The following is a 27,474-nucleotide window of genomic DNA, read 5'->3' on the forward strand; positions in this document are numbered from 1 at the left end:
TGATGACTATGCAGCTACATACTCTCTCAATTCTACCCAGACAGCATCCTCTACTCAAGCAGTCCAGTCTGAGGCTAACCAGGCTACTACTTGTATAGTTGGTAGGCCTCAGTCATCTTTGAAGAGCCAACTTAAAAAAAAAAAAAAAAAGAGATTGGAAAGTAGTGGAAGCAGTAAGCAAACTGAGCTGCAAGTATACTTAAGTGAAAGTCTTGTGGAAGATGATGAATCTGTCCCATTTGATGTGTTAAAGTGGTGGAAGAGCCATAGTGAGAGATTTCCTATTCTCTCCAAAATGGCTAGAGATGTCCTTGCAGTTCCTATCTCCACAGTTGCTTCTGAGTTGTTTTAGTACATCTGGAAGGGTACTTGATCCATTTAGGAGTTCCTTGACTCCTAAAATAGTGGAAGCACTAATATGTACTCAAGATTGGTTGAGGGCACCTAATCAGCCAATCCAAGTTGAGGAGAACCTGGAGGAGGTTGAAAGATTAGAGAAAGGTAACACTTATCACTTTCTTAGTTACTTTTTTTTATTCTACTAAGTTTATTTCCTTTTCACTTTCTTTCTTACTTATTATGTTTTTCACTTTTGCAGAATTGCCCACTGGAGCTTCATCTACTATACCATCAATGTTGCCTACAATCACTGTAATGTTTTTAATATCAGTTTACAATGTGTTCATTTCTTTACTGAGTTTGATATTCTGTTATGTACTCATGTTGTTGCAAGTGGTGTTTAGCCTCTAAGTGGCTTGGCAACTTTCTGTTATTGATTTGTTGCTGCCATTAGATGAGTTGAGCCCAATTTTGCCCATTTCTCTGCACTCTGGAATTATGGTATAACTCTTCCTTGCTCTGTTTTCAGTTTGAATGTATTTGTTTTATTTGGTGGCTATGATGAAAGCTTCCACTATTGTTTGAATAAATGGAATGGAGTTGGTATGTTGTCAATGTGTTAATATAACACATTCAGAGCAATTTGCCCACATTCTTACTTGATATGGAAAAATGCACTCTGAGCCACTTAGCGTAGTGAATAATTGCTTAGTATTGTTACTCTAAATGTCTGATTGTCTGTTTTTTAAACTCTAAACACTAATATCATTTTAAGTTTGAATACTAGCAGGAAGAAGAGTAGATTATCTAGATGACTAGATTAGTGTTGATTTTGCTGAATTGCTGAAAGAAGAACTGAAGAGTACCGGTGCTGACAGCTCAAGTCTATGATTTTTTGTATAATCATTGAAATTCGAAAATACGTAATTATTAACTTAGTTTGAAACTGTTATAGTTGTATTTTTGCTAGTTGCTACGCTATGGTAATGAAACTCAGTATTACTTTTATCTATTTTAGAATTTTTAGAATTTAGAATTTGTTTTATTTTAATTTATTATATCCGATTTCAATCCGACAACGGATATCCGAAATCCGAACCTATGCAATCCGATAGGATCTGTCCAAAAAAATAAACGGATAGGGGGGTACAAAAGAAATCCGAAATCCGATCGGATGGACGGATTGGACATCCGATCCGTCCGAATCCGACCGATGCTCAGGCCTAGGCCAAGCAGCACTGGCTACGCGGGGCTGACGCAAATACAAAATTTTATCACAGGTATGCCTCTGCACGTAGGAAAAAGAATTTTATCTCAAGTATTAAATGTGATGCTGGTAACTGGGTAGAGGGGGATGATATGCATGCTGCTATACTGAATTACTTTGAAAATATTTTTGCCTCTAATGGATTGAGTTGTGATGATCCACTTTTTGGGGTCCTAACCCCACGAGTAACGTTGGAACAAAATATGATGCTTGACCGCCCTTTTGAAACTAACGAGGTTAAAGAGGCTCTTTTTTCAATGTATCCGGATAAGGCTCCGTGACCGGATGGTTTAAACCCGGGTTTCTACCAGCAGTTTTGGGAGATAGTGGGAGGTGATGTATCTGGCTTTATATTGAATACTTTGAATTCCTGTGTATTCCCTGAGGGATTGAATGATACTAACATTGTATTGATACCGAAAAAGGAGATGCCTGAGACAGTTGCAGATTTAAGGTCGATCGCATTGAGTAATGTCATTTACAGAATTATGGCTAAAATGATAGCAAATAGGATGAAAACACTAATGGGAGGATTGATATCAGAATCCCAGAGTGCTTTTATCCCGGGAAGGCTAATCACTTATAACATCCTGGTGGCAGCAGAGGTGGGGCATTATCTGAATAGAAAGCAATGTGGTACAGTGGGATGGAGTGAATTGAAGTTAGATATGTCAAAGGCCTATGATAGAATGAAGTGGAACTTCCTAGAAAGGATGCTGACTGTTATGGGTTTTAGTGAGAAGTGGATAAAGCTCATTATGATGTGTGTAACGACTATTAATTATACTGTAATGGTTAATGGTATAGCAGGGGGCACGTAAAACCAACCAGGGGACTCAGGTAGGGAGACCCGCTCTCTCCGTATTTATTTATTATTTATGCAGAAGCTCTCTCGATGATATTACAATATGAACAGTTGGCAGGCTCAATACATGGGTGCAGAGTTGCAAGGGGGGCGCCGCCTGTATCACACCTATTTTTTGCGGATGATAGTCTCCTATTTTTTAAAGCAAATATCCAAGAGGCAGGAGTTATAAGGCAGTGCCTTGCAAGGTATGAGAAATTGTCAGGTCAGGTAGTGAATTATAATAAATCTAATATATGTTTTAGCAGAAATACCCAGGAGGCTGACAGGGCACAGGTAGCGAATTGTCTGGGGGTGGTGCAAGCACCCAATTTTGGGAAATATTTGGGCCTACCATCTTTTGTAGGGAGAAATAAGAGAGCTGTTTTTTCGTATGTGGAGGAAAAAATCAGGCAACGAATTGGTTCGTGGAGTAAAAAGTTACTCTCTCAGGCTGGTAAGGAAGTATTATTGAAAAGTGTAGCGCAATCTATGCCTACCTTTTCGATGAGTGTTTTTTTGTTACCTGAGACAGTTTGTCAGTCAATTGAGCGAACTATGAATAAGTATTGGTGGGGCAGTGGAAGAGAAAGGGGAATACATTGGAAGGCATGGGACAGGTTGTGCATACCAAAAAAGTATGGTGGTATGGGTTTTAAAGAGCTGAGGGCCTTTAATCTAGCAATGCTGGGTAAACAGGCATGGCGATTTTTAACAGACGCGGAAACACTCGCAGCAAAAATCTATAAGGCAAGGTATTATCCCACAACCAGTTTTACAGATGCAACTATTGGTAATTGCCCAAGTTACTGTTGGAGAAGTATAATGGCAGCCCATGCAATGGTAGTCTCAGAGGTGTGAAGGAGGATTGGGAATGGACAGACAACTTTAATATGGGGACACCCGTGGTTACGAGATAATCCTAGCCCATTGGTTCAAACAGAAATGCCACAGCAATTGAGAGAGGCACGAGTTGCAGGACTAATTGATTTACAGACTCATACCTGGGATCCGCATATTTTGTCTGATTTATTTATTCCTGAAGATGTGGAGCGAATAAATATGATCCCTGTTAGTCCTGAGTATGAGGACTCATGGTATTGGATGAGTGACCCAAATGGGACATATACAGTAAAGAATGCCTATAGGCACATTGTGGGTGATTATGAGAATAATCCAGCGAATTTTGATAAGTGGGTTGCAATGTGGAAAATAAAAGTCCCCCCTAAATGGAAAACTTTCTTGTGGAGAGCCATTTGTGACATCTTGCCAACAACCCTTAACTTGATATTAAAAAGGGTGGAGGTGGACCCAACTTGCCCTATGTGTGGTTTAGATCATGAAGATGTGTTGCATGCTTTAGTGCTCTGTGAATATTCTAGACTTGTTTGGAATATAACACAATTGCCTATTATTAATATTGTTGCAGACTCGTTTACAACATGGCTAAAAGGGGCTATGGCGGCCTTGACGGAGGAGCAGACCCGGTTAATGATAGCAGTATTATATTATATTTGGAGAACCCGGAATTCAGCTGTCTGGAAGGGATCAATGATGCGACCTACCCAATTGGTCAGAGCAGCCACCGTAGCGCTGCAGGCGTGCGGCGCTGCCCATGTCCGCCGAACCGAGCCGGCACCAGCGACGGACCACTTGAACGGTTCAGGGGAGGGTGGTCTACGATGTTATGTGGACGCGGGTTTCCAGCACGACACGGGCGAGGCTACTTACGGCATGATAATTATAGCGCCAGATGGCTCGTTTGTGGCAGCAAGGAATGGCAAGTTACCAATTTGTTTTTCACCACTTGTGGCGGAGGCCCAAGCATACAAGGAGGCTTTGTCCTGGCTACTTGAACGGGACAACACATCAGTAAGTTTACTCACGGATTGCATGGAATTGGCTACGATTATCAGGCACCATCACACGCCGATCCATTCGTACGTTGGGGTCACAGTTGACCAGTGCAGAACGTTTATGTCTTTTTTTAATCGTATTACTTTGGATTACATCTCTAGGCAGGTTAATTTACATGCGCATAATTAGCTACGTTAGCTTTTACTCAGGATCAAGCTATGTACTGGGATGCTATCCCACCTGACGCTATTTCGGCTTTGATTCATTAATACAATCGCAAGATTGACCTTTAAAAAAAAAAAGACTTTTATGAACTTTAAAAGTTTGGAGGTATTCAATTCAAACTTTTAGAGAGTCTTTAAAAGTCATGCGGTATTCAATCACGATTTTTAAAGAGTCTTTAAAAATCATGTGGTTTTCAGTTAAGACTTTTAGAGAGTCTTTAAAAGTCATGTGGTATTCAAAAAGTTATGAACTTTTGTAGACTTTTTAATTTTAGGACTTTTGTAGACTTTTCCTTTTCAAATATAAATAGTTGAAATCCAACCATCAACCCCAAGATTTCAAAATTTTCTTTCAAACAACTTTGAATGTTTTCTCTATCTATTTAAACTCTATTTTTTTTCTCCCTATTGTAACTTTATAACCTATCTAAATTTAATAAAATTATTTTTTTCTTCATTATCCTATATTTTCCTCATACCTAAACTCTACCAATTTTTCTCTCTCCTAAACTTTACAATCTTCTTCTAAAAATTTGAAATAATATTATTTTTACTTCATTATTGCTTGTTTATATTGATTTTTATTTTTTTCTATGAATTTTTTATCACTAACTTTCTCTAGTTCTCCCTAAATACATGAACAAAGCAAATTTTGTCATTGTGAAATTTTAGTATATGTTTCATAATATTCATATAAATACTTATATATTTTGATTTTTATGTTTATATTCGTAATATATATTTTTCCTTTTTTTTTTTAACAACAAGTTACTACGAATAGCGAACTACTGTTCGCAACAACAATTTGGAGTTGCAAACAGTAGCACCTTGTTGATGTTCACAGTCTCAAATTGCTATTGCAAATAATAGTTCTTTGCGTGATGCCTAGCAATATATCAAGTATAATTATATATATATATATATATATATATATATATATATATATATATATATATATATATATATATATATATATATATATATATTAGATTTTTATTTTTTTTATATTTTATGAAACTTGTAATTATATTTTTTAATATTTTATTTGATCAATTCTTTTATTATAAATTTTATTGTTCAATATTGTTATGAATTTCTAATGAATAGTTTTTTTTGTTGATATTTATTAATAATATATATAAGTAACTAGCATATAAGTCTCATCATACTATGGATAAAAATAATAATGTTGAGAATGTTGATGTGGGTGAAAAACTATATAATAAGAAGAATTTTATGATATATTATAAATGTTTTGTGAAAAAATTATAAATGATAAGAATCAAAATCATTGAAAGTTTGTAAGGATGTATTCAATTTAGAATTTCAATGACTATTGTAGACTTTTTAAAATAAGAAGTTGATAAAAGTCTATGAATGTTTTTTATATAGACTTTTATAAAGTTTTAAAAAGTTTTGAACGTCTCTATACAAGTCGATCAAAGTTTATTAAAATATATCATTTTAAAAGTTTTTAAAACTCTACAAAAGTCATGATTGAATACACCCCCTAAGATTGTAGATTTAGAATTGATGAATCTCAGCATTATATATAAAATATAATGATAAAATTATTAAAAAATATATTAATACACCCTCAACGGCTAAATAGCCATTGAGGTGTATTTAAGACTGTGTTTGGTTGACATGTTTAGCTCTTAGGAATGAGTATCAAAGTGATTGATATTATTTGGTTAATAAGTTTTTAGAACACTGTTATGAGTTTGAAATACACCTTCACTATTTATTTATTTATTTAATAATAAATGGTAAGTGAAGTGGGCAGCATCATAAATGCTCAGATCATATTCTCCTTAGAGAAAGTTTTTTTTTTTTTTTTTTTTTTTTTTAGAATATGATTTGCTCCCCTCCAATTATTTTATCTTTCTTTCTCCCTATTTATCTCCTTCATTAGAGATGCCTTAAAAACTTAAGTTATTCTTATTCCTTCAAATATTTTTTACTTTTTAAAATGGGTCTCACTTTCACATTATTAAATTTGTAAATTCTCCACTATTTATTCTATATTCCTGCAAATCTCTCTCACTTTCAAAAATGGATCACACTTTCATATTATATTATAAATATAATAATAAGATAATATTAAAAGAAATAACAATAAAAAAAACAAACAAAAGGTGAAATGGTTGGCAGCAAAAGCTGTCGCATTGCTTCTCTCTCCACTTGCTAAGTTAGTTAATTCTTTCTCCTTTCACTATTCACGTAGATTGAAAATCAATATATATATATATATATATATATATATATATATATATATATATATATATATCTTGCCACATCATTTAGCAATCCACTCAATTTATGAGATGAGGTTAGTCTTAGAAACTTTTAGATAGAATGCATAAAAGTTACAATAGTTTGTAGGATCGAGTTAAACAAAAGATGTATGTAAATGGATGGGTAAGTTGTTAGTTTGATCTTGAAATATGCTCCAACTAAGGGTATTTAATTGGGGAATTCTATTTGCACCACCCTAATTGCTATTTACACCACCCTTTGATAGGTGTGCTAGCTGTATAGGTGGTATAAATAAAATTACTTGTTATTTGCACCACCTTAATTAAAGTTAGTCAAACATTATGTTTTTATTTAAAAAATATTTATTTTTATTTTTATTTTTATTTGTAATTAAAAATTAAAACATAAAATAAAAAAAATCATCGCCTTCTCCGGTGAGAAATGCGAGTTTTTTTTAATTAATTAATTAAAAATATATCTAATGGAATCTCGTAAATTATATTTGACCAAATTGATATAAATAGTCATATTTACACACTTATTGCTATTTACATCACTTATGTAATTGTTGAAATTTTTCACCTTTTTACCGTTCTAAAGTTATTCAATATTTATACCACTTTTCACTTGAGGGTGGTACAAATAACAACACCTATTTAATTATAGAATTCAAAATGAGATGAGAGAGAATAGAAATGGAGGCAATGTGAGCATTGAAAAACATTTAATTTAATGAAGTAGTTTTTTTTTTCTTTCTTTTTTTAATGAAGTAGTTGGGAGCTAAGACAACTGATGAATTGAAGAGAATGGCATGTTTTGTGTCAACGGGTATTGTGCTAGACCCCAACCCTGGCCAGTACTAAGCCAAGAAGAGTTGACAAAATCACTAGCTTCATTATCTGTTTCCAATGTCAGTGTTTTCACTGGACAAGAATAAATGTCAACCAGACTTCCGTTCATGAAATTGAAACGAGGTGACTAGAAACTTGACACGTATCGGATTTCTGCTGGAATTGCCCAAGCATTCAACCTATGACTTTGGTGTTCTTCTCCTTATACGTTGAATCACAAACTACAAGCGCCTCTCAAGCTCTAGTCCAATAAAATATGTAAAATGATATAAATCACGGTAACTCAGTGATTCAGAGTATTAGAGCAATAAGTTAATTTTACAAAAAAATAATATATGTAAAGGAATTGAAAATTTAATAACAATAATCCCACAAACCAAAGAAAGGAGGGATCTAAATCATGTAAAACACACTTTTCTTAAAATCGATAGACTATTTTCCGTGGTACTAAGAGTATTGTAGCGTCAGTCTCCCAAGATAAAATGGATCAACAGACAACAATACTATATTTCAAACACTCAAACTATAGACCTTGGGCGAACTAGAACATGAAGGTTGAACATAAAGCGTTTTTCAAGAATGAATTGGCAGATTTTATTTTTTTTAGGAAGAAAACAACGTAGGAGTAGAAAAATGATTTTTTCCGTCTCTAAACTCTGCCCAAACACATAGGTTTATATAGGGATGATTAAAATCACACCATTCATTGCCACACAATAAATTTGAATTAATAATTGGATTATAACGTTTGAAACGATCATATAATACTTATTATCAAAATAGTATTAATGATTACGGAATTAATATACAATTAATTCGCATCGACCATTAACAACCTGTTTTAAAACACCTGAGTGTCCGAGAAGTTCATACGTCCGAAAAGTAAACAATCTTTCGGAATCGCTCAGATGGAACATAGGAGGAACGGAGGTTTCGTGTTATGAAAAAGTTGTTGCGAACATAGTGAAATACCGGAAGTTTGATGTTATGAAAAAGTTACACCACACGCACATGATCCGAGCGGGCAGTGGCACACACGTGATCTCCCTTGATTTCTTCTCCATATCCTTTCTTGACCCTTAAAAGAGTTGTATCTCATATAAAGTGAAAATATGTGACTCTCAAAAGCAATGTGAGACAACACTTTTAAGAGAAAAAACCTTTTTCTTTTAAATGTTTTCCGACAATATAATATCCTATTTGACTACCCTTTGATTTACTAATTGAGAACAATATCTATCTGGTGTGAGAATACCTTCTCAAAAAACCTTACAACTAAACACTACTTTCCACATAACCCACATAACATATCACATTCACACCAAACCCATAACAAGAATAATAGCATAAGCAATAACGTAACACCACAATGTAATGCCGCATCTCAGTTGATCACAGGGATGAAGTTTAAAAAAAAAAAAAAACTAGAAAATTACCATGATTTTCATCACCCAGATCCTTGGAGTTGAGGATTCAATCGCAAACACCCAAACACAATTAAAACCCAAACAATATTATCAAAACATTCTTTTAAACCCCCCGGCCCAACCATTCAAGAGAATGAAACTTAACAAACTAAGCACATTGTGTAAGTGGTGTTGAAAGGAATCAAATTAAAGGATACACTCACGCCATAGAGATAATAAAGGGAATATCGTCATATCATCACATTAGGACATAAGAAGTGATGAATACATTAGATATATGCGTACTGCATTCACTACTACATCATATAATTTAACAGGTAGCAGATGTGACAGAGAGCGGGTATGCAAAGGAGTCAGCATACACGAAGGAGACAACTTCGTTGGGGTTGAGATTTCCGCCGTTCTTGAGGAGGCAATCATCGTACGCTATCCTGCGAAACACATCGGGGTTGACGAGGATGAATGAGCTGAACCAACCGCAGCTCAGGTGGATGTCGGAAAAGGTGCATTTCCCGGTGCCGTCGCTGCCGGCGAAGCAGGTGTTGGTGATGATAACTGTGTAGGTCGGAATCCCATTCGACAGCGTGCCCGATGCGGCTTGGTCAACTAATATGTCCAACGTTGAACACCCTGGTCCCCTTGGCCCGATTCTAAAGGTCGACCCTGCACCCGTACCTGTACCCAATCCCGGGTTGGCATCCGGAACCAAATCTGTACTCGAACCCGAACCCATGTTTGGGCCCGACCCAAAGTTGAATCTCGGATCTGGGTTTGCGTCCGGAACCAAATCCGTGTTTGAGCCCATACTTGAACCCGAACCTATGTTCGAGCCCGATCCAAAACCGAAACCTGGGTCCGTGCCTGGTACCAAATCCGATCCTGTACTGTTATTATAACCTGAATAATGAATAAAAAATGTTACTTATTCATTAAACATTATATATATGATTTGTTTAGTTTTGTGTAAATTTTGGTGGGAAAGAAAGTAAGAAAATAAATAATGGTGAGGTGGATAATTAGTTACCAGGAAAGGCTAGCAACTTCCGAGAGAGGGTGGAAATATGGTAATTTGCTTTGGGAGTGGTGACTTGTTCTTCAACATCTTCATTAACTCCTCCCCATGCATGCAGATAAATGCCCTCCTCAATAACTGCATCCCAATTACAATTGGTCAAAGCTCACTTATAATTAATACTCACCAATTTACACATTTTGAATTCTACTACTCCATACTTTTGCATTAATTTTATAGCTTTTTTACTTTTATTATTATTTTTTATTCATCAAAAAAAAAAAAAAAAAACAAGAGTTAATTATTACAATATATAGAGTTGTAAATAATTTCCCAATATAGAGTTGTAAATTGTTGCCCGCATAAATGAAAAAACTAACATAAAATGAGTTGGAAGAAATGGGTAATATTTATTTGGTAAAGGTCTACAACATAATACATAATATTATTGTGATTATAATTTGTACTTGATAAAGTCATTTTGATCCCCTCCTTTACATATACAGTACCATAGGAGTTTAATGTTTACCTATAAAGATATTTTTTAATTTTATATTATTATTTTTGTTAAAGGATATAAACTAGTGATTTACCACTGGGCAAAAGTATTTAAAATATTGGCATGGTTTAAGTACGTGCATGCCTACTAGCTAGCAAGATATAGTGTAGAAGGTAATTAAAGCAAAGGTTTACCCTCAAGAAAAAATTACAATATATGTAATGCACATTAGTGGAGACAGAGAAAAAAAAAAGTAAAATAAAATAATAAAGAATACCAAAGAGGGCAAAAACCAAAACTAGGTAGGTACACTTCTTCATGCCATTCATTGTGAACAAGCTAAGCTGACTTCTCTGAACTATTTCCTGCATGCTAACACAAAGTTAGAAATTAATTTAATATAGATTGAGTTGGGTAGGTAGAAATAAAATGAAATTTTAAAAATATTACTTATGAACCAAAATGGGTTAGAATAAGGTTATGTTGGAATGGCACAAACTAACTAAGAATCAATATGGGCATTATGCATGGTGGAATAGTGAAAACTTAGCCAAGCTAACTTACAGTTTTGGAAGAAGCAATATGAAGCAGATGAGAAGATTGAATGCGAGAAGGTGAGGGAGGAGAGGGGAGAATTTATAGCATGGCCGGGAAGAAGGTTGCCACTTGGAGTGCCCATGCAAATTAAACACGTATATGAAACCTAGCTAGCTTCCTTTAAGGTCTTGTAAAAAGTGACAACCGCATTGACTGAGTTTGATAAAAGCATTCACATCACTGGATATTATGGAGTTATTGTCATATGAATTATTTTGGGTGGGGTTAATAACAAATGTGGGGTGGGATTATTGTCAGATGAATTATACTACCCGCTCTGTGCAAAAGTGACAGACTGACAGTAGAAAGTAAAGACGAACTGTGTGAGACAGTTGCTTCTACGTCTGGTGTTCTACTCGCTGCCTTGAGTTTAGCCATTAATTAATGCATGTTCTAGGTTGAATTGTTACAAACTAGATATAGCCATATATATGGTACAGCGTAGGTGTTGGTTGCCTTCATTTTTTTTTTTTTTTCCTTTTTTCTATAAAATTTTCTAGGAATTTTGGAATTATTCAGTATTTAGTTACTAAAGGAAAATGAAGTAACGGGGCGTTTGAGGGGAAGAAAGGAATTAGGAGAGGCGGGAAAGGAATTGTAATTCGGTGTAATAAAAAGAATAAGGTTAGAATAAAGTAGGAATTCATATTACGTTGTTTGGTAGGGAGAAATAGAATTATTGAAATTGAGAAGGAAATAAGTGGTACGGTATAAAGATTAAAATACCCTTGTGTAATAATAATAGTAATAACAACCAAGGGTAGTAATGTCATTTCATATGTTTTTCCTTTGTCAAATTCATTGAATTGCAATTCAACAAAAGGAGGGAATTGTAATTCTGTGGAATTGCAAAATTCCCTCCAACCAAACAATGTAATTGAGGCATCCACTGAATTGCAATTCAACTATAGCTAAATTATAGTGAACCAAACGCTCTGTAAGTGTGTTTGGAAATTAGAAAATGATGTCTGAAAATCATTTTTTTATTTAATTTCTAACATTGTGGCTTCTTTTCTTCTTCTTTTTTTTTTTTTCATTTTTTTTTAATATTAACAATGAGATGAATGAAATTTTGTTTTTAGCATTTTTTAAATATTAATAGTGAGAATTCTAATTGGACTTTTTATTTGTGACTGCTTCTCTTTTTTATTTTTATTTTTTAATATTAATAGTGAGGTGAGTGATTTATAATGTGTTTTCCATTTAAATTATTTTATCTAATTAATTATGTTTTATATTTTGTTTTAAATATTTTTTTTATCTTGATATATTTTGATTTTTTTCATCTCTAGTCAACAATATTTATTACTCGGTCTCTCTAAGTGTTTTATTTTCTTTTCAAAATATATCCTTAGCTTTAATCTTTCGTCCCCACTGAAAAAGGATTTATGGATCCACACGGACACACGGTACACCAGTGCTCTAATATAGTATTTAAGCGAAAACCTTATGCTTTTTAGAGGAGTTCGAACTCTAGCCACACCTAGCTTATTTCCCATTCATTTCTTATTGAAACTTTAGCCTAGCATATACCCATATTTCATATTTACAACCTATTTCAAGCTCGTAAGCACATATTTCACCATTGGATTTGGATTCATACTCTACTCTTAATAGCTAAGTTCAATTTCTTTTTCTGCATTAGCATTGCAATGTTTATATTTCCTTACATTGATTTTGCTCATTGTTCAATAGATATGTGTGGGTAGTTGTCTTAGGGGCATGGGTTAGGGTAGTTTGATCTTCCTAGATGCTAATTTCATGACATGATTATTGCATAACGGGGTAAAATTTTCTAATTAGTACTATATGATGTTAGTTTGTGAAGATATTGCTTGATTTGCATTGTTGATATTTGTTGGTTACATTCCTTAGCATGATTAGGAGGAAATATAATTATAATACGAATCGATCAAATTGGATTTCGAAGTCACTTCTTACACAAAGTCTCACGGTTAGAAATTATGGAATTTTCGGCCACATAAAAGTGATCTTAAATCAAGGAGGACACGGGTCCAATACGACGCCGTTCTGAAATTCGAGAATAACGGTGTCGTTAGTGGCACCGTTTTCCCTCCAATCAGATTTAATTTTAAAAAAAATTGTCAAAAGAATTCAAGTGACATAAAAAAAATTATGAATATACTATTACGTAACTGTTAATATAGAGTTCTACAATAGTGAATATAGAGTTAAAGAATTATGAATATAGAGTTCAAAACTTATGAACATAGAGTTCTATAATTATGAACATGGAGTTCTGTAATTATGAATATAAAGCTCAATAATTGTGAATATGGAGTTCAAAAATTATGAATATAGAGTTATATAATTATGAACATAGAATTCAGAAATTATGAATATAGACTTCTAGAGTTCAAAAATTATGAACATAGAGTTCTGTAATTGTGAATATAAGGTTCAATAAATGTGAATATGAAGTTCAAAAATTTTATGAACATAGAGTTCTATAATTATGAACATAGAGTTCAGTAATTATGAACATACACTTCTATAATTGTAAACATAGAGATTGGGAAGGAAACTGCCGAATCTGAAGACAAACACAGTTAACAGCGAAAGAAAGCAATTTTTTTTTTTTAAATTGGCACGACGTCGTTTTCCTCCAAAACGACGCCGTTTTGGAACCAAGGTGGACACGGTTCCACATCATAATTTGTCTTTAATTTTCTCTCCAACCCTTCTCTTCTTTTCTCCCTTTTTTGTGGGTTGTACTCTTTTTCACTCCTACAAATTATATCTTATTTTATTCACTTTTCTATTATTAATAATTTCAATTTTATAAATATAATTTCTAATTATGATATTAAATAAAAATAAATTTAAATAAATAAATAAAATATATTTTAATTTATTTAATTTAATTGAAATAAAATAAAATTTTAAATTGAAATATATCATACCGTACGAAATTGTAGATTTGAATAAAAATGAAAGGTTAAGATTGTAGATTTTGAATTGATGAATCTCAGCATTTTAATGTGATATATATAATGATAAAATTATTTTAAAAAAATATTAATACACCCTCAACGGCTAATAAATAGTCATTAAGGTGTATTTAAAGGTGTGTTTGGTTGACATGTTTACCTCTAAGAGCATCTACATCAGAGGAGAAATAGGGAAGAATTCACTACTTTTGAGGCCAAAATGTCATGGTGGCAGAGAGAGAATCAAGAGAGAGAAGGGGTGGGGAGCATCTGCAAATGTTGGGATATTACTCTGCCCAAGAAAAATAATTAATGATGAAGGATAAAGAACCAATAGAGAAATGACATGCTTATTTTTTATATATATTTTTTTAATAAAATCAGTTTTGATTTTTTTTTTCCCTCCCCTCCCACATTATTCTCTTTCCTACTCACTCTTACATTCTCCCCTAATAACCCCAACTGATAAGGATGCTCTAAGGAATGAGTATCAAAGTGATTGATATTATTTGATTGATAAGTTTTTAAAACACTGTTATGGGTTTTAAATACCCCTTCACTATTTATTTAATAATAAATGGTAAGTGAAGTGGGGGACATGTGACTCAGCATCATAAATGCTCAAATCATATTCTCCTTAGAGAATTTTTTTTTTTTTTTGGAGAATATAATTTGCTCCCCTTCAATTATTTTATCTCTTCTCTCTATTTAATCTCCTTCATTGGATATGCCTTAAAAACTTAAGCTATTTTTATTTCTGTAAATATTTTTCACTTTTTAAAATGAGTCTCACTTTTACATAATCAAATTTATAAATTCTCTACTATTTATTCTATATTCCTACAAATCTCTCTCACTCTAAAAAATGGATCACACTTTTATATTATATTATAAATATAATAATAAGATAATATTAAAATAAATAATAATAAAAAAAAGTTGAAATGGTTGACAGCAAAAGCTGCCGCATTGCTTCTCTCTCCACTTGCTAAGTTAGTCAATTCTTTCTCTCTTTGCTATTCACGTAGATTGAAAATAAAAAAAAAAAATGAAGTAGTTGGGAGCTACGACAACTGAATTGAAGAGAATGGCATGTTTTGTGTCAACGGGTACTATGCTAGACCCCGACCCCGGCCAGTACTAAGAGCATCCACACTTGTGGATAATATGGGAAGGAACAAATTACACTTTGGGTCCTGTGAGTATTAGGGTACTGGCAATTTGAGTACAGGACTTTCAAAACTCTCAATTTAAACCTTTATCTATTCATTTTTTGGCAGTTTTGGTCCTCCGGACCAAATTGCCGGCCAAAATTGGCCGGAAAATTATTTAATCGTTCGAATTGTTTTTGGGTGAGGGTAAAAACGTCATTTGTTATTGTATTTGGGGGGAAAACACCTTCCGGTCTTTTAGTCAACAACACCACTTGCAATTTGGGGGGAAAGCAACGAATTTGGGGGGAAAATCCAAAGAACTTCATCTTCCACTACTGGAGCAGCGATTGTGTGAAGTGGTCTGGAGCTTCGATTGTGGACATCATCTTCTGGGTTTGGAGAGGGCGAGCTTCATCATCTGCGACTGGAATGGGTCTACAACTACGTAAGAAATTTTTTTTTCGGAGTTTAAATGTGAAGAAATTGAAAGTGTCTGAGCGTATTTGTTGTTTGGGTTGCCTATTTTTTGTGTGTGTGGAGTTGAATGCAAGTTTCTGCATATCTAGGGTTTTGTCCTGGGCTTTATATATGCATAGAATAGGGTTATGTAGTGTTGTTTTGTTCTGCGGGGACCACCACTAAGTTTCTGCAAGTATTATTGTGTTGTGTTGTGTTGTGTTGTGTTGTGTGGGCACCACCACTATACTAATACTTTTGTCAAGATTCCATGTGCATAAACTGGGAGTTGGAGCAATTTCTGTATACCTTTATTGCTTTGTGGTCTGTGGGGTCCAGTATGTTGACTATTGTATGTGTAAATGGTTTCTTTACAGGGGATGGAGTTGGTCCTTTTTCTGTTTGCCTTTTCCATAATGGAGTAATAAATAGGGTAGGTGAGGTTAAATATATGGGTGGTGATGTAGAGGTTTATGACAGAATGGAAGCTAGGGAAATTTGTTTACAAATGTTGAAGGATATGATTAAAAATTTAGGGTATAGTGAAGTAGGAGCACTAATATACTGCCTTTCCAATGATGGTTTGAAGTTGCTGCAATCTGACATGGATGTAATAACAATATTGAATGAGGACAACCCAGGCAATATGTTGGAGTTTTAGGTTGAAACAATGGATGAGGTGGACTTGGTTGATGCTGATATGGAAGTACTGGAGACAGAAAGTGATTGGGAAAATGCAATTGAGGTAGAGTGTTTGAAGGTAGAAGAGCAGGTTGCAGAACAGCAGAAGGTGGCAGAAAAGCAGAAGGCTGCAAATGCAGAAGCTAGAGCTGTGGATGATGCTTTTGTGGAAAATAGGAAAACAAAAAAAGTTAAGACCAATGATGAGGTGGAAATTAAGTTTTCAGATGAGGAGTCAATTGTTGATTCTGATAGTGATGTTGAGGGTAAGTGGCCTATATTTAGAGCTGCAACAGACATGAAGGACCCACAGTTTAGGTTAGGAATGACTTTTGCATCTAAACAACAGTTTAGAGAGGCTGTGCAAAATTATGCTTTCAATAATGGCAAAGAGATTAAAACTCTGAAAAATGACAAGGAGAGGGTAATTGTTAAATGTACACAGGAGGGGTGTCCTTGGAGAATAGGGTTGAGGAAAGTACTTGGTTCAATGACATGGAGGATTTTGAATATGACAGATGAACATGAAGGCTGTAGTTGGGTATGGGAAAATGGTATGGTTAAGTCTTCTGTGGTGGCTAAAAGGTGGTTAACTGAATTGCAAGACCATCCTGATTGGATGATGAGGAAGTTCAAGGATAAGGTGTGCAGTCAGGAGGGTTTTTATGTTAGCAATTCACAGGCCTATAGGGCTATTTGGAAGGCAAAGAAGCTAAGGCAAGGTAAAGTGGAAGATACCTTTAAGAAGATATGGAGTTATAAGGCAGAAATAGAAAGAACAAACCCCAAGACAACCTGTCCTGTAAAACTCAGTGACCTAACTGATGAAAGTGGCAATTCCAGGTTTTTGAGAATGTATGTGTGTTGGGAAGCTAGCAAGCAAGGATTCAAGCACTGTAGAAGAATAATAGGTTTAGATGGGTGTCACCTTAGAACTGAAACTGGTGGGATGCTACTAACAGCTGTTAGTATTGATGGCAATGATAGTATATTTCCACTAGCATATGCTATTGTGGAAGGGGAGAAAAAGGAATCTTGGACATGGTTTCTACAACTTCTGAAAACTGATTTGGAAATAACTAGAGGTGTTGAGGATGAATATTGCTTCATTAGTGATAAACAGAAAGGGTTGATTCCTGCATTTGAGAGTGAGCTACCTGGTGTGGAGAATAGATTCTGTGTGAGGCACCTTCATGCAAATATGAAGGTGGCAGGTTTCCAAGGAAAGGCCCTTAAGGACTGCCTGTGGGCTTGTGCTAGGGCAACCACTTTGAATGCATTCAATGTTGAATTAAGTAAACTTAGGGGCTTAGATGAAGATGCATACCAATGGCTTGGTGATAAGAGTCCAACAGAGTGGTCTAGATCTCACTTTTCTACACAGTCTCATTGTGACATGTTGGTTAATAACATCTGTGAGTCATGGAATGGATCTATAAGGGATGCAAGGGACAAACCCATTATTGAATGTCTTGAAATACTAAGGAAAATGTTGATGGGCAAGTTCTTTGAGAAAAGACAAAAAGCTGCAGAGTGGAAAGCCTTGCTATGTCCTGCAATTGTGAGAAAGCTTAAGAAAATTGAGAAGGATGCATCAACATACCATGCAACACAATGTGATTTCCATAAGTTTGAAGTAAGCCATTTATATGGGGATCAACAAGAGGTTGATCTGGAAGCAAAAAAGTGTTCCTGTAGGGTTTGGGACCTAACTGGCATTCCATGCAAACATGCCATTTGTGCTATATGGAAAAAGCATGGAAAGGGTTCAGTTACTGACTATGTCCATCCCTGCTACTCCAAAGAGACCTACTTGAAGGTATATGGTGGTTGTATCAACCCTATGACAGGTCCAGATGATTGGCCACAATGTGACAGAACCCCACCATTGCCTCCTTTGTATACTGCCAAGGTATATATGCTTTGCCTAGTCATTAATGTGTTCTTATTCTATTCACTTTATCTTGACTAAATTGATTTGCAGGTTGGGAGGCCCAAAAAGCAAAGGGCAAGGTCAGCTGCTGAATTGACAATAGATGGAAAGTATGTGTCCAGACAACACATTCAGTTACATTGTGGACTGTGCAGGAAACCTGGCCACAATGCAAGGAAATGTCCTACAAATCCAAATAAAAAGGTTTACTTTGTGGCCTCTCATTAGATATTCAACTACATTTCCTAGTTTTGGTGTATTATGCCTGAGTTTACTTATCATGTTTCTTTGTTTTTTCCCAGTTGAAGCCAAAAAAAAGATTCATCTATAGTGCAAGACAAATCCCCATCCACCTTCCTTCAGGGCACAACCAGCCTCATGAGGGTGTAGCTGAGACAGAAGACCACTTTCCCTCTGGTGACCAGCAGCAGCAGGAGCTAGATGACCTACCAGCAGCACAGCAGCTAGATGAGCAGGACCAAAGCCAATCCAAGGACAGTAAGGGCAAAAGGAAATTGAGGCCCTCCAATAGGAAAAAACCCTATTATACCAGGAGCAAGACCACCTTCAAATCCAAGTTCTTTGGAAATAAGGGTGAACCAATTGACCTTGAGTGATTGCCAACTAGGTGCTTGTTAGGTTGCCTTATGATTGTGTTTTGAAACATGATGGATAAGTTAAGGTCTTAATGGTTTTTGTTGTTTTGTTTAAACTGTGTTTTTGTTGTGTTAGCTGTTTTGTATCAAACTAATCAATGTACACTGCTTTTTTGTGAATGGTAATGCAGCATGTGATTTCCATAAGTTTGTCCAACATACATATCCAACCACAATTCATACATGAATGGTAATGCAGGACCAAAAGCCTGGAATTCATTCAGTAACATATATATCCAAAAACCAAGACTAATTCCTTAATGACCAAAACCAACCACAATTCATACATGAACAAAACCAACCACAATTCATACATTTCCAAAACCAACCAAACTACATACATTACCAAACCCTACTACCAACTACTGCTACAAATAACACAATCAAGACTACTAACACCTTGTTCATGGACTTCAAACCTTGTTCACTTCTAAGTTTCGAATTCAATTTTCGTATCTCTTCATCTTGTCGGTTGATGCGTTTTAGCAATCCTGGAATTATTCGCTTTGAATGATAGCACATTGGAGTATCATACCAATCAATAAAACCACATCCCACCTTCCTCTGCAATAATAAACAAAATGCAAAACAAAACTGTGATTAAAGTAATTCCTAAAACAGAAAATATCTAGAAATTTGATGTTCATAAATTAGGGTTTGAAACTAATTTAAACAACACAAAAAAAAAAAAAAACCCAAATTGAGCATTTCGTAGGTATACACAAAAATTAGACTTTCAAAAGTAATTAACTTACATTACCACCCACGCATTGCCAAAATCTACGACCTGGGTTCTCAGCTGTCCATGAAGTGCGTATCTTCAGTTGCTCACCACACCTACAATGGACAATTGGAAACCTTTCCCCAAATTCATAAAACTCGTTGCCATGATTAGAAGAAGAAGATGATGAATACGAATTAGCCATTGATTGCAAGCGGAGGAGGTCGAGCAGGAGTGCAGACGCCGTCGAGGAAACCGGTCGGAAGGTGGAGTAATAAATACGCCGTCGAGGAAACCGTCGAGCAGCCGTCGAAGACAATCTCCCTCTGGTGACCGTTTTTTAGCCCAACACGAGGTGGTCCCCAAATAAATACAATAACAAATGACGTTTTTACCCTCACCCAAAAACAATTCGAACGATTAAATAATTTTCCAGCCAATTTTGGCCGGCAATTTGGTCCGGAGGACCAAAACTGCCAAAAAATGAATAGATAAAGGTTTAAATTGAGAGTTTTGAAAGTCCTGTACTCAAATTGCCAGTACCCTAATACTCACAGGACCCAAAGTGTAATTTGTTCTATGGGAAGATTTCAGAATTCATTCTTCTTAGTGGGGAGCAAAGCTAATGTAGGGGAGAATTAATTCAAGGAGAATTCATCTGCAATGGTAGAAATATTGCGAAAACCAAGAAAAAAAAGAGAGAAAGCAGATCTGACTTGCTGTGCGCGTTTGGCGCACAGCAAGTCCACAGCCGGGCGCGTGCAGTGCACGCGCCCGGCTGCGCGTCAGTCGCGCCGTTCGCCCTTCTTCTTTTTTAATTTTTTTTTTTATTTTTTCTTTTTGTTTTTTGTTTTTTGTTTTTTATTTTTTTTTTCCTCCCTTCTCACATTCTCTCTCCTAATCACTCTTACATTATCCCCTAATTCTCCCTAACCATTGTGGATGCTCTAAGGGAAGAGGAGTTGACAAAATCACTAGCTTCGTTATCTGTTTCCAATGTCAGTGTTTTCACTGGACAAGAATAAATGTCAAATCAGTCTTCTGTTCATGAAATTGAAACGAGGTGAATAGAAACTTGACACGTATCGTATTTCTGCTGAAATTGCCCGAGCATTCAACCTATAACATTGGTGTTCTTTTTCCCTTAAATGTTGAATCACCCATCACAAGAGCCTTTCGGAAAAGTAAACAATCTTTCGGAATTAATCGAAGTGATTAACTCTTCGGAGCATAGGTGGCCTATTCAAAGGAATCAAATTAAAGGATACACTCACACCATAAAGATAATAAAGGGAGTATCGTCATATTATCACTTTAGGACATAAGAAGTAATGAATACATTAGATATATGCGTAATGCATTCACTACTACATCATATCCGTGGTTGAATATATAATTTAACAGGTAGCAGATGTGACAGAGAGCGGGTATGGAAAGCTGTCAGCATACACGAAGGAGACGGCTTCTTTGGGGTTGAGATTGCCGCCGTTCTTGAGGAGGCAATCGTTGTACGCTATCCTGTGAAACACATCGGGGTTGACGAGGATGTAAGAGCTGAACCAACCGCAGCTGAGGTGGATGTCGGAAAAGGTGCAGCTCCCGGTGCCGTTGCTGCCGGCGAAGCAGGTATTGGTGATGATAACTGTGTAGGTGGGAATCCCATTCCACAGCGTGCCCGATGCGAATTGGTCAACTAATATGTCCAACGTTGAGCACCCTGGTCCCCCTGGCCCGATTGTAAAACTCGACCCCGTACCCGTACCTGATATCGGGTTTGCGTCCAGAACCAAATCTGTACTCGAACCTGAACCCATGTTCGGGCCCGACCCAAAATTGAATCTCGGATCTGGGTTTGCATCCGGGACCAAATCCGTGTTTGAGCCCATACTTGAACCCGAACCCATGTTCGAGCCCGATCCAAAACCGAAACCTGGGTCCGTGCCTGGTACCAAATCGGATCCTGTATTGTTATTATAACCTGAATAATGAATAAAAAATATGTTACTTATATTCATTAAACATTATATTCGACTTATTAAATGTGGGCATATATATGGTTTGTTTGGTTTTGTGTAAATTTTGATGGGAAAGAAAGAAAGAAAATAAATAATGGTGAGGTGATAAGTTACCAGGAAAGGCTAGCAACTTCCGAGAGAGGGTGGAAATATGGTAATTTTCTTTGGGAGTGGTGACTTGTTCTTCACCTCCTTCAACATCTTCATTAACCCCTCCCCATGCATGCAGACAAATGCCCTCCTCAATAACTGCATCCCAATTACAATTCGTCAAAGCTCACTTATAATACTCACCAATTTACACATGCATTTTGAATTCTACTACTCCATAGTTTTGCATTAATTTCATAGCTTTTTTTTTTTTTTTTTTTTTACTTTTATTATTATTTTTTATTCATCAAAAAAAAAAAAGAGTTATTAAAATATAGAGCTGTAAATTGTTGCCCGAACGGGTTTATTAGTTCAATTCAATAGGCAGTATTTGAGATAAAAGATTAACGTTTGAACCTCCGCGACAACAAAAATTAAATAGTAAATAATTAATTTATATATATACCCATCAACATAAACATAAAGAAGAAACTAACATAAAATGAGTTGGAAGAAGTGTGTAATATTTATTTGGTAAAGTTCTAGACCATAATACATAATATTAGTGTGATTATAATTTGTACTTGATAAAGTCATTTTGTTCTCGCCTCTTAGTATCGTAGGAGTTTAATGTTTACCTATACAGATATTTTTTTATATTATTGTTTTTGTTAAAGGATATAAACTAGTGATTTACCACTGAGCAAAAGTATTTAAAATGTTGGCATGGTTTAAGTGCCTACTAGCTAGCAATTGATATAGTGTAGAAGGTAATTAGAGCAAATTAAAGGTTTACCCTCAAGAAAGAATTACAATATATATATTATATATATATAATGCACATTGGTGGAGACAAAAAAAAAAAAAAAAAAAAAAAAAGTGAAATAAACTAATAAAGAATATATACCAAAGAGGGCAAAAACCAAAACTAGGTAGGTAGTCTTCTTCATGCCATTCATTGTGAACAAGCTAACCTGACTTCTCCGAACTATTTCCTGCTAACACAAGGCTAAAAATTAATTAAACATAGATCGATCGAGTTGGCTAGTAGAAATAAAATGGAATTTTAAAAATATTACTTATGAACCAAAATGCATGGGTTGCAATAAGGTTATGTTGGAATGGCACAAACTAAGAATGAATATGGGCATTATGCATATATGGTTGAATAGTGAGAACTTAGCTAAGCTAGCTTACAGTTTTGGAAGAAGCAATATGAAGCAGATGAGATGCAGATTGGATGGTGAGTTGAATGCGAGAAGGTGAGGGAGGCGATGGGAGAATTTATAGCATGGCTGGGAAGAAGGTTGCCACTTGGAGTGTCCATGCAAATTAAACATGTATATGAAACCTAGCGAGCTTCCTTTACCGGGCGTTTGGTTGGAGAGGAGAAATTACTTGGGAAAGGAATTGAAAGTTCATGTTAGATGAATTACTGATAATAAAGTGGAAATTTAAATTCCAATGTTTGGTTTACAGGGATAGAATTACTGAAAATTTCAATTCCAATATTTAGTATACATGGGAATTGAAAGGGAATAACAGGGCGTTTGGTTGGAGGGATTTGAAATTCACTTCCCACATAATTCCAAAGGCCATTAAATTCCGCAGTTTGGTTGGAGGGAATTGCAATTCCCCTATTTTCATGGAATTAAAATCCCATGTCTACCCCCCCCCCCCCCCCCCCCCCCCCCCCCCCCGGATTTTAATTCCTGGGAAAAAAAAGATAGTGATGAGTCAAAATTACCCCTTCCTGTTTTAACCTAAAATTAATGTCTAACAACAATAATGGACATTTTTGACTTTATACTACTTATTCTCTTTCAATTCCCATGTATACCAAACATTGGAATTGAAATTCCCAGTAATTCTATTCATATCAACCAAACACTGGAATTTAAATTTCCACTTTATTCCCAGTAATTCAACTCCCATGGAATTACAATTTCTTTCCCACATAATTCCCCTTTCCAACCAAACGCCCTGTAAGTAGTACAAAGTTCAAAATGCCCATTGTTGTTGTGATATTAATTTTAGGTTTAAAAAAGAGAGGGATAATTTTGTCTCATCACTATTTTTTTTTTCTTTCTAAAATTCAAAGAATTAAAAGCCCAAGGGGATCGGACATGAGATTATAGAATTTTAATTCTATGAAAATAGAGGAATTGCAATTCTTTCCAACCAAGCCAAGAAATTTTATAGTCTTTGGAATTAGGTAGGAAATAGATTTAAGCGCCCCTAAGGTCTTGTAAAAACTGACCTTTTGCGCCGCATTGACTTAGTTGGAGGGAACCAAGGAATTAATTTCCTTGTTATTCATTCTTCCTGAAAAAGTTAAATTTCTGAACCATTACTGATGAAACTCGATTCTTATTCATTCTTTTCAAATTTCACCCCTATAACTAGTTGAGCTGCCTGGACTATTAATTTCCTTGTTTCATAATTATAGTACGCGCTGTAGTTGTGCAAAAGTGACGGTAGAAAGTAAAGATGTAAACGTCTGGTGTTCTATTCGCTGCCTTGCATATAGCCATTAATTAATGCATGTTCTAGGTTGCTAACATACCGGAGCAGGTTTTTAGAATTTTGTGGCCCTGTTCGGGTAAATAAATAAGGCCCAACTAAAATTAAAATCTTTAAAATTAATATCCTAATTTTTTCTAATCTATACTATTCTAATCGGATATCAATCTAGGAAAAGCATATTCGGGGAGACCGTTTATCTCTAATGTAGAAACAGTCCCCCATGTCCGTTTTTGTTCATACGAAAAATTTCAGTAGTGTTCTGCATTGATACGTATTCACGTATTTGAATAAATATTTAACAAATTTTGAAAGGATTAAAGAAATACTAACAATTTTATTATCTAAATATATAATAAAAAAATTTATCCGTGCATTGCACGGATAATTGGGCAATTATTTGCTCGAATTCAAGCAAAGATAACATTAAAAAATATAATCGATACAACCAATTTCATCAATTGCACTATATAATATACAATTTTTTTTATTTTTTTTTTTGAAATACTTGTGATTCTTATACTTTCCCACCATCGAGGATCGAACCTTTGCCCATCCACTTGGATGGATAACCAGGATGTCATCACAATACATGGTAGATGACACGCACAAGTTAAAATACTAGTAATAATAATAAGGTGATAAAATGTTACAATTATAATAATGTGCACAAGTTTTGAACCTTAGACCTCAAAGTTAAAATACAATAAACACATGGTCCCACCATTTTTTCATAAAACCTTTTAAATTTAATTGCAAATTATTAATTTTTATTTCTAAACTAAGTAAAAATAAAATATTGAGCTTCTAAAATTTAGGACATATGCTGTAACCTAGCTTGCACAGCCCAAAATCCGAGCATGCTAACATACTTAGATATGGATAGTTATGCTGTGCATCCGTATGCACCATGCATGGTGCATACGGATGCCAAAACGACGTCGTTTTATTAAAAAACGCGCGTCTCCCCTTTAAAAAAATTCAGGTTCGATTCCCAGCAACAACATTATATTGTTCATTCATTCTGGAATTTTAGTTCATAGATTATGGAATTATAGTTCATTGATTCTGAAATTTTAGTTTTTTTTTTTTTTTTGAATGTTACTGGCCCTATTACATTGTAGTATCTGTTCATATACTTTCTCAACCTACTGAAACACAAAGAACCAATAACGCCTCCACCGAGGCTCGAACTCATAACCTTTCAAATAGAAGTCCAACCCGGGTACCATTAGTTCATAGATTAGATTATGGAATTATAGTTCATCGATTATGGAATTTTAGTTCATCGATTATGAAATTTTAGTTCATATGTTGTTGCTGGGAATCGAACCTGATTTTTTTTTTTAAAGAGGAGACGCGCATTTTGTTAAAACGACGTCGTTTTTGCATCCGTATGCACCATGCATGGTGCATACGGATGCACAGCATAATTTGCCCTTAGATATAGGCATAATATATATGGTCCAACATAGGTGTTGGTTGCCTTCATTCTTTCCTTTTTTTCTATAAAGTTTCTAGGAATTATTCAGTGTTGGGAAGAAGGTTGCCACTTAGAGTGTCCATGCAAATTAAACACGTATATGAAACCTAGCTAGCTTGTCTTGTAAAAAGTGACTGCCGCATTGACTGAGTTGGAAGGGAACCAAGGAATTAATTTCCTGGTTTATTCTTCCCAAAAGGTTGAATCCCCAATCAAAACATTTGAAAAGATAAAAATTATGATAATTTAATTGAACCAATCAGTTAAGATCCCCTCACTTTAAAAGGGATTCCAATACTACCGTTAATAAGACTCCGATCCCTAATCATTCTAACTTCTCAAACTTCACTTGCCTATGCGGGCTATTAATTTCCTTGTTTGATAATTATACTACGCGCTGTAGTTGTGCAAAAGTGACTGTAGAAAGTAAAGACGTCTGGTGTTCTATTCGCTGCCTTGCGTATAGCCATTAATTAATGCATGTTCTAGGTTGCTACATAATAGATATAGGCATAATATATATGGTCCAGCGTAGGTGTTGGTTGCCTTCATTCTTTCCTTTTTCTTCTATAAAGTTTCTAGGAATTTTGGAATTATTCAGTATTTTGTTATCAAAGGAAAATGAAGTAAAGAGAAAAATAATATTCGAATTCATTATATTCAAAGGAAAAATGATTTATTTTGGTGTATAATATCTTCGGACTATTTTTGGATTCTTATCCAACTTAGTTCTCTCTCTTTCTCTCCATTTGAGTGGTGTCAAATGCTAAATTCATCTGTTATCTATCTGGTTATTATTTAAACTAGTACTAGTATTGTACCCGTTTAATGCACAGATATAACTTATGTTAAGTAATGTTACTTAAATATTAACCTATATAATAAATTATAAATAATAATATACTTAATAATAAAATAAAAATAATATACTGATGTTTTCAATGACTTCACATTGGAATAAATGTACACACTTTTATTTGTAAACTGTATTTGTTTAATTATTGTAAACTAATTGAAGAGTTATTTTATTTACATTAGAAGGTTTGAGTATCTCTAACATATTGAAATTAAACCATCACAATGCAACAAATCAAATCAATCAATTTAACTAAAAAAACACTCTCCAATGTTACTTAAATATTAACATATATAATAAATCGTAAATATTAACATACTTACTAATAAAATAAAAACAATGTAGTGATGTTTTTATTCCTTATTTATTTATTCATTTATTTATTTATATTCAGTATTTAATTACATATATTAAAAAAATAAGATGGCTCTTTCTAATGTAAAAAGATGTTGCGGCTCGTAGTTGGTGTAAATTATGATTTAGTTGCATCCTTCAGATTGCAAAGCTTCGAAAAGAAATTTTTCTAGAACTTTGTTATAGAGAGACACAGAGAGGATATAGTGGTTTCAGTGTGAGGACTATGAGACAATCTGAAGAAGCCAAAGCAGCCCAGAGACTTCATGGTGTGCTTTGCATTCAATGTCCCTCTCATTTTTCATTTGCAGGTTTTGTTATTCACTTGTAAACATAATTGTTCATCATCATCTACACAATTCTGAACCAATTGCTCATCATAATCCAAAATTATCCTATCATTTTTAATTTATCACAGAATACAT

General features: G+C 34.8%; 5 protein-coding genes across 5 annotated transcripts; 2 read left to right on the forward strand and 3 right to left on the reverse strand.

Moving 5' to 3' along the window:
- Positions 1-3,395: 3,395 nt before the first annotated feature.
- Positions 3,396-4,477, forward strand: LOC109174482. The gene is made up of 3 exons (XM_019323715.1): positions 3,396-3,780; positions 3,880-4,322; positions 4,469-4,477. The coding sequence occupies exons 1-3, from the start codon at positions 3,396-3,398 to the stop codon at positions 4,475-4,477; spliced, it is 837 nt and encodes a 278-aa protein (XP_019179260.1).
- A 4,804-nt stretch (positions 4,478-9,281) lies between these two features.
- LOC109174532 (putative per-hexamer repeat protein 5) lies at positions 9,282-11,179 on the reverse strand. The gene is made up of 4 exons (XM_019323754.1): positions 11,144-11,179; positions 10,857-10,944; positions 10,093-10,218; positions 9,282-9,965 (listed from the first exon to the last, which is right to left on the reverse strand). The coding sequence occupies exons 2-4, from the start codon at positions 10,906-10,908 to the stop codon at positions 9,379-9,381; spliced, it is 765 nt and encodes a 254-aa protein (XP_019179299.1). The 5' UTR covers positions 10,909-10,944; positions 11,144-11,179; the 3' UTR covers positions 9,282-9,378.
- Positions 11,180-16,188: 5,009 nt separating this feature from the next.
- Positions 16,189-18,968, forward strand: LOC109174483. The gene is made up of 4 exons (XM_019323717.1): positions 16,189-16,347; positions 16,399-18,330; positions 18,403-18,555; positions 18,654-18,968. The coding sequence occupies exons 1-4, from the start codon at positions 16,189-16,191 to the stop codon at positions 18,966-18,968; spliced, it is 2,559 nt and encodes an 852-aa protein (XP_019179262.1).
- A 134-nt stretch (positions 18,969-19,102) lies between these two features.
- Positions 19,103-19,933, reverse strand: LOC109174484. The gene is made up of 3 exons (XM_019323718.1): positions 19,763-19,933; positions 19,407-19,571; positions 19,103-19,216 (listed from the first exon to the last, which is right to left on the reverse strand). Exons 1-3 carry the CDS (start codon positions 19,931-19,933, stop codon positions 19,103-19,105), a joined length of 450 nt encoding a protein of 149 aa, XP_019179263.1.
- Positions 19,934-21,006: 1,073 nt separating this feature from the next.
- LOC109174524 (putative per-hexamer repeat protein 5) lies at positions 21,007-23,108 on the reverse strand. The gene is made up of 4 exons (XM_019323751.1): positions 23,031-23,108; positions 22,741-22,828; positions 21,858-21,992; positions 21,007-21,706 (listed from the first exon to the last, which is right to left on the reverse strand). Exons 2-4 carry the CDS (start codon positions 22,790-22,792, stop codon positions 21,126-21,128), a joined length of 768 nt encoding a protein of 255 aa, XP_019179296.1. The 5' UTR covers positions 22,793-22,828; positions 23,031-23,108; the 3' UTR covers positions 21,007-21,125.
- Between the last annotated feature and the right edge of the window lie 4,366 nt (positions 23,109-27,474).

This window comes from Ipomoea nil, unplaced genomic scaffold (assembly GCF_001879475.1).
Source record: "Ipomoea nil cultivar Tokyo-kokei standard unplaced genomic scaffold, Asagao_1.1 scaffold0642, whole genome shotgun sequence".
Lineage (NCBI taxonomy): Eukaryota > Viridiplantae > Streptophyta > Magnoliopsida > Solanales > Convolvulaceae > Ipomoea > Ipomoea nil.

Bases quoted from the DNA above. Each gene is read 5' to 3' on its own strand.
- LOC109174482 (XM_019323715.1), top strand. From the start codon at position 3,396: ATGCCACAGCAATTGAGAGAGGCACGAGTTGCAGGACTAATTGATTTA. The intron at 3,781-3,879 runs GTTTAGATCATG...ATATTGTTGCAG, and splicing joins CCCAACTTGCCCTATGTGTG to ACTCGTTTACAACATGGCTA.
- LOC109174532 (XM_019323754.1), bottom strand. From the start codon at position 10,908: ATGAATGGCATGAAGAAGTGTACCTACCTAGTTTTGGTTTTTGCCCTC. The intron at 10,219-10,856 runs GTATTCTTTATT...ATTGGGATGCAG, and splicing joins TTTGGTTTTTGCCCTCTTTG to TTATTGAGGAGGGCATTTAT. The intron at 9,966-10,092 runs GTAACTAATTAT...TTCATTATTCAG, and splicing joins GAAGTTGCTAGCCTTTCCTG to GTTATAATAACAGTACAGGA.
- LOC109174483 (XM_019323717.1), top strand. From the start codon at position 16,189: ATGGGTGGTGATGTAGAGGTTTATGACAGAATGGAAGCTAGGGAAATT. The intron at 16,348-16,398 runs GTAATAACAATA...TTGGAGTTTTAG, and splicing joins TGCTGCAATCTGACATGGAT to GTTGAAACAATGGATGAGGT. The intron at 18,556-18,653 runs GTTTACTTTGTG...GTTTTTTCCCAG, and splicing joins CTACAAATCCAAATAAAAAG to TTGAAGCCAAAAAAAAGATT.
- LOC109174484 (XM_019323718.1), bottom strand. From the start codon at position 19,933: ATGGCTAATTCGTATTCATCATCTTCTTCTTCTAATCATGGCAACGAG. The intron at 19,572-19,762 runs GTAAGTTAATTA...TTATTATTGCAG, and splicing joins GGCAATGCGTGGGTGGTAAT to AGGAAGGTGGGATGTGGTTT. The intron at 19,217-19,406 runs GTGTTAGTAGTC...AATGAATTCCAG, and splicing joins GTTTGAAGTCCATGAACAAG to GCTTTTGGTCCTGCATTACC.
- LOC109174524 (XM_019323751.1), bottom strand. From the start codon at position 22,792: ATGAATGGCATGAAGAAGACTACCTACCTAGTTTTGGTTTTTGCCCTC. The intron at 21,993-22,740 runs GTATATATTCTT...ATTGGGATGCAG, and splicing joins TTTGGTTTTTGCCCTCTTTG to TTATTGAGGAGGGCATTTGT. The intron at 21,707-21,857 runs GTAACTTATCAC...TTCATTATTCAG, and splicing joins GAAGTTGCTAGCCTTTCCTG to GTTATAATAACAATACAGGA.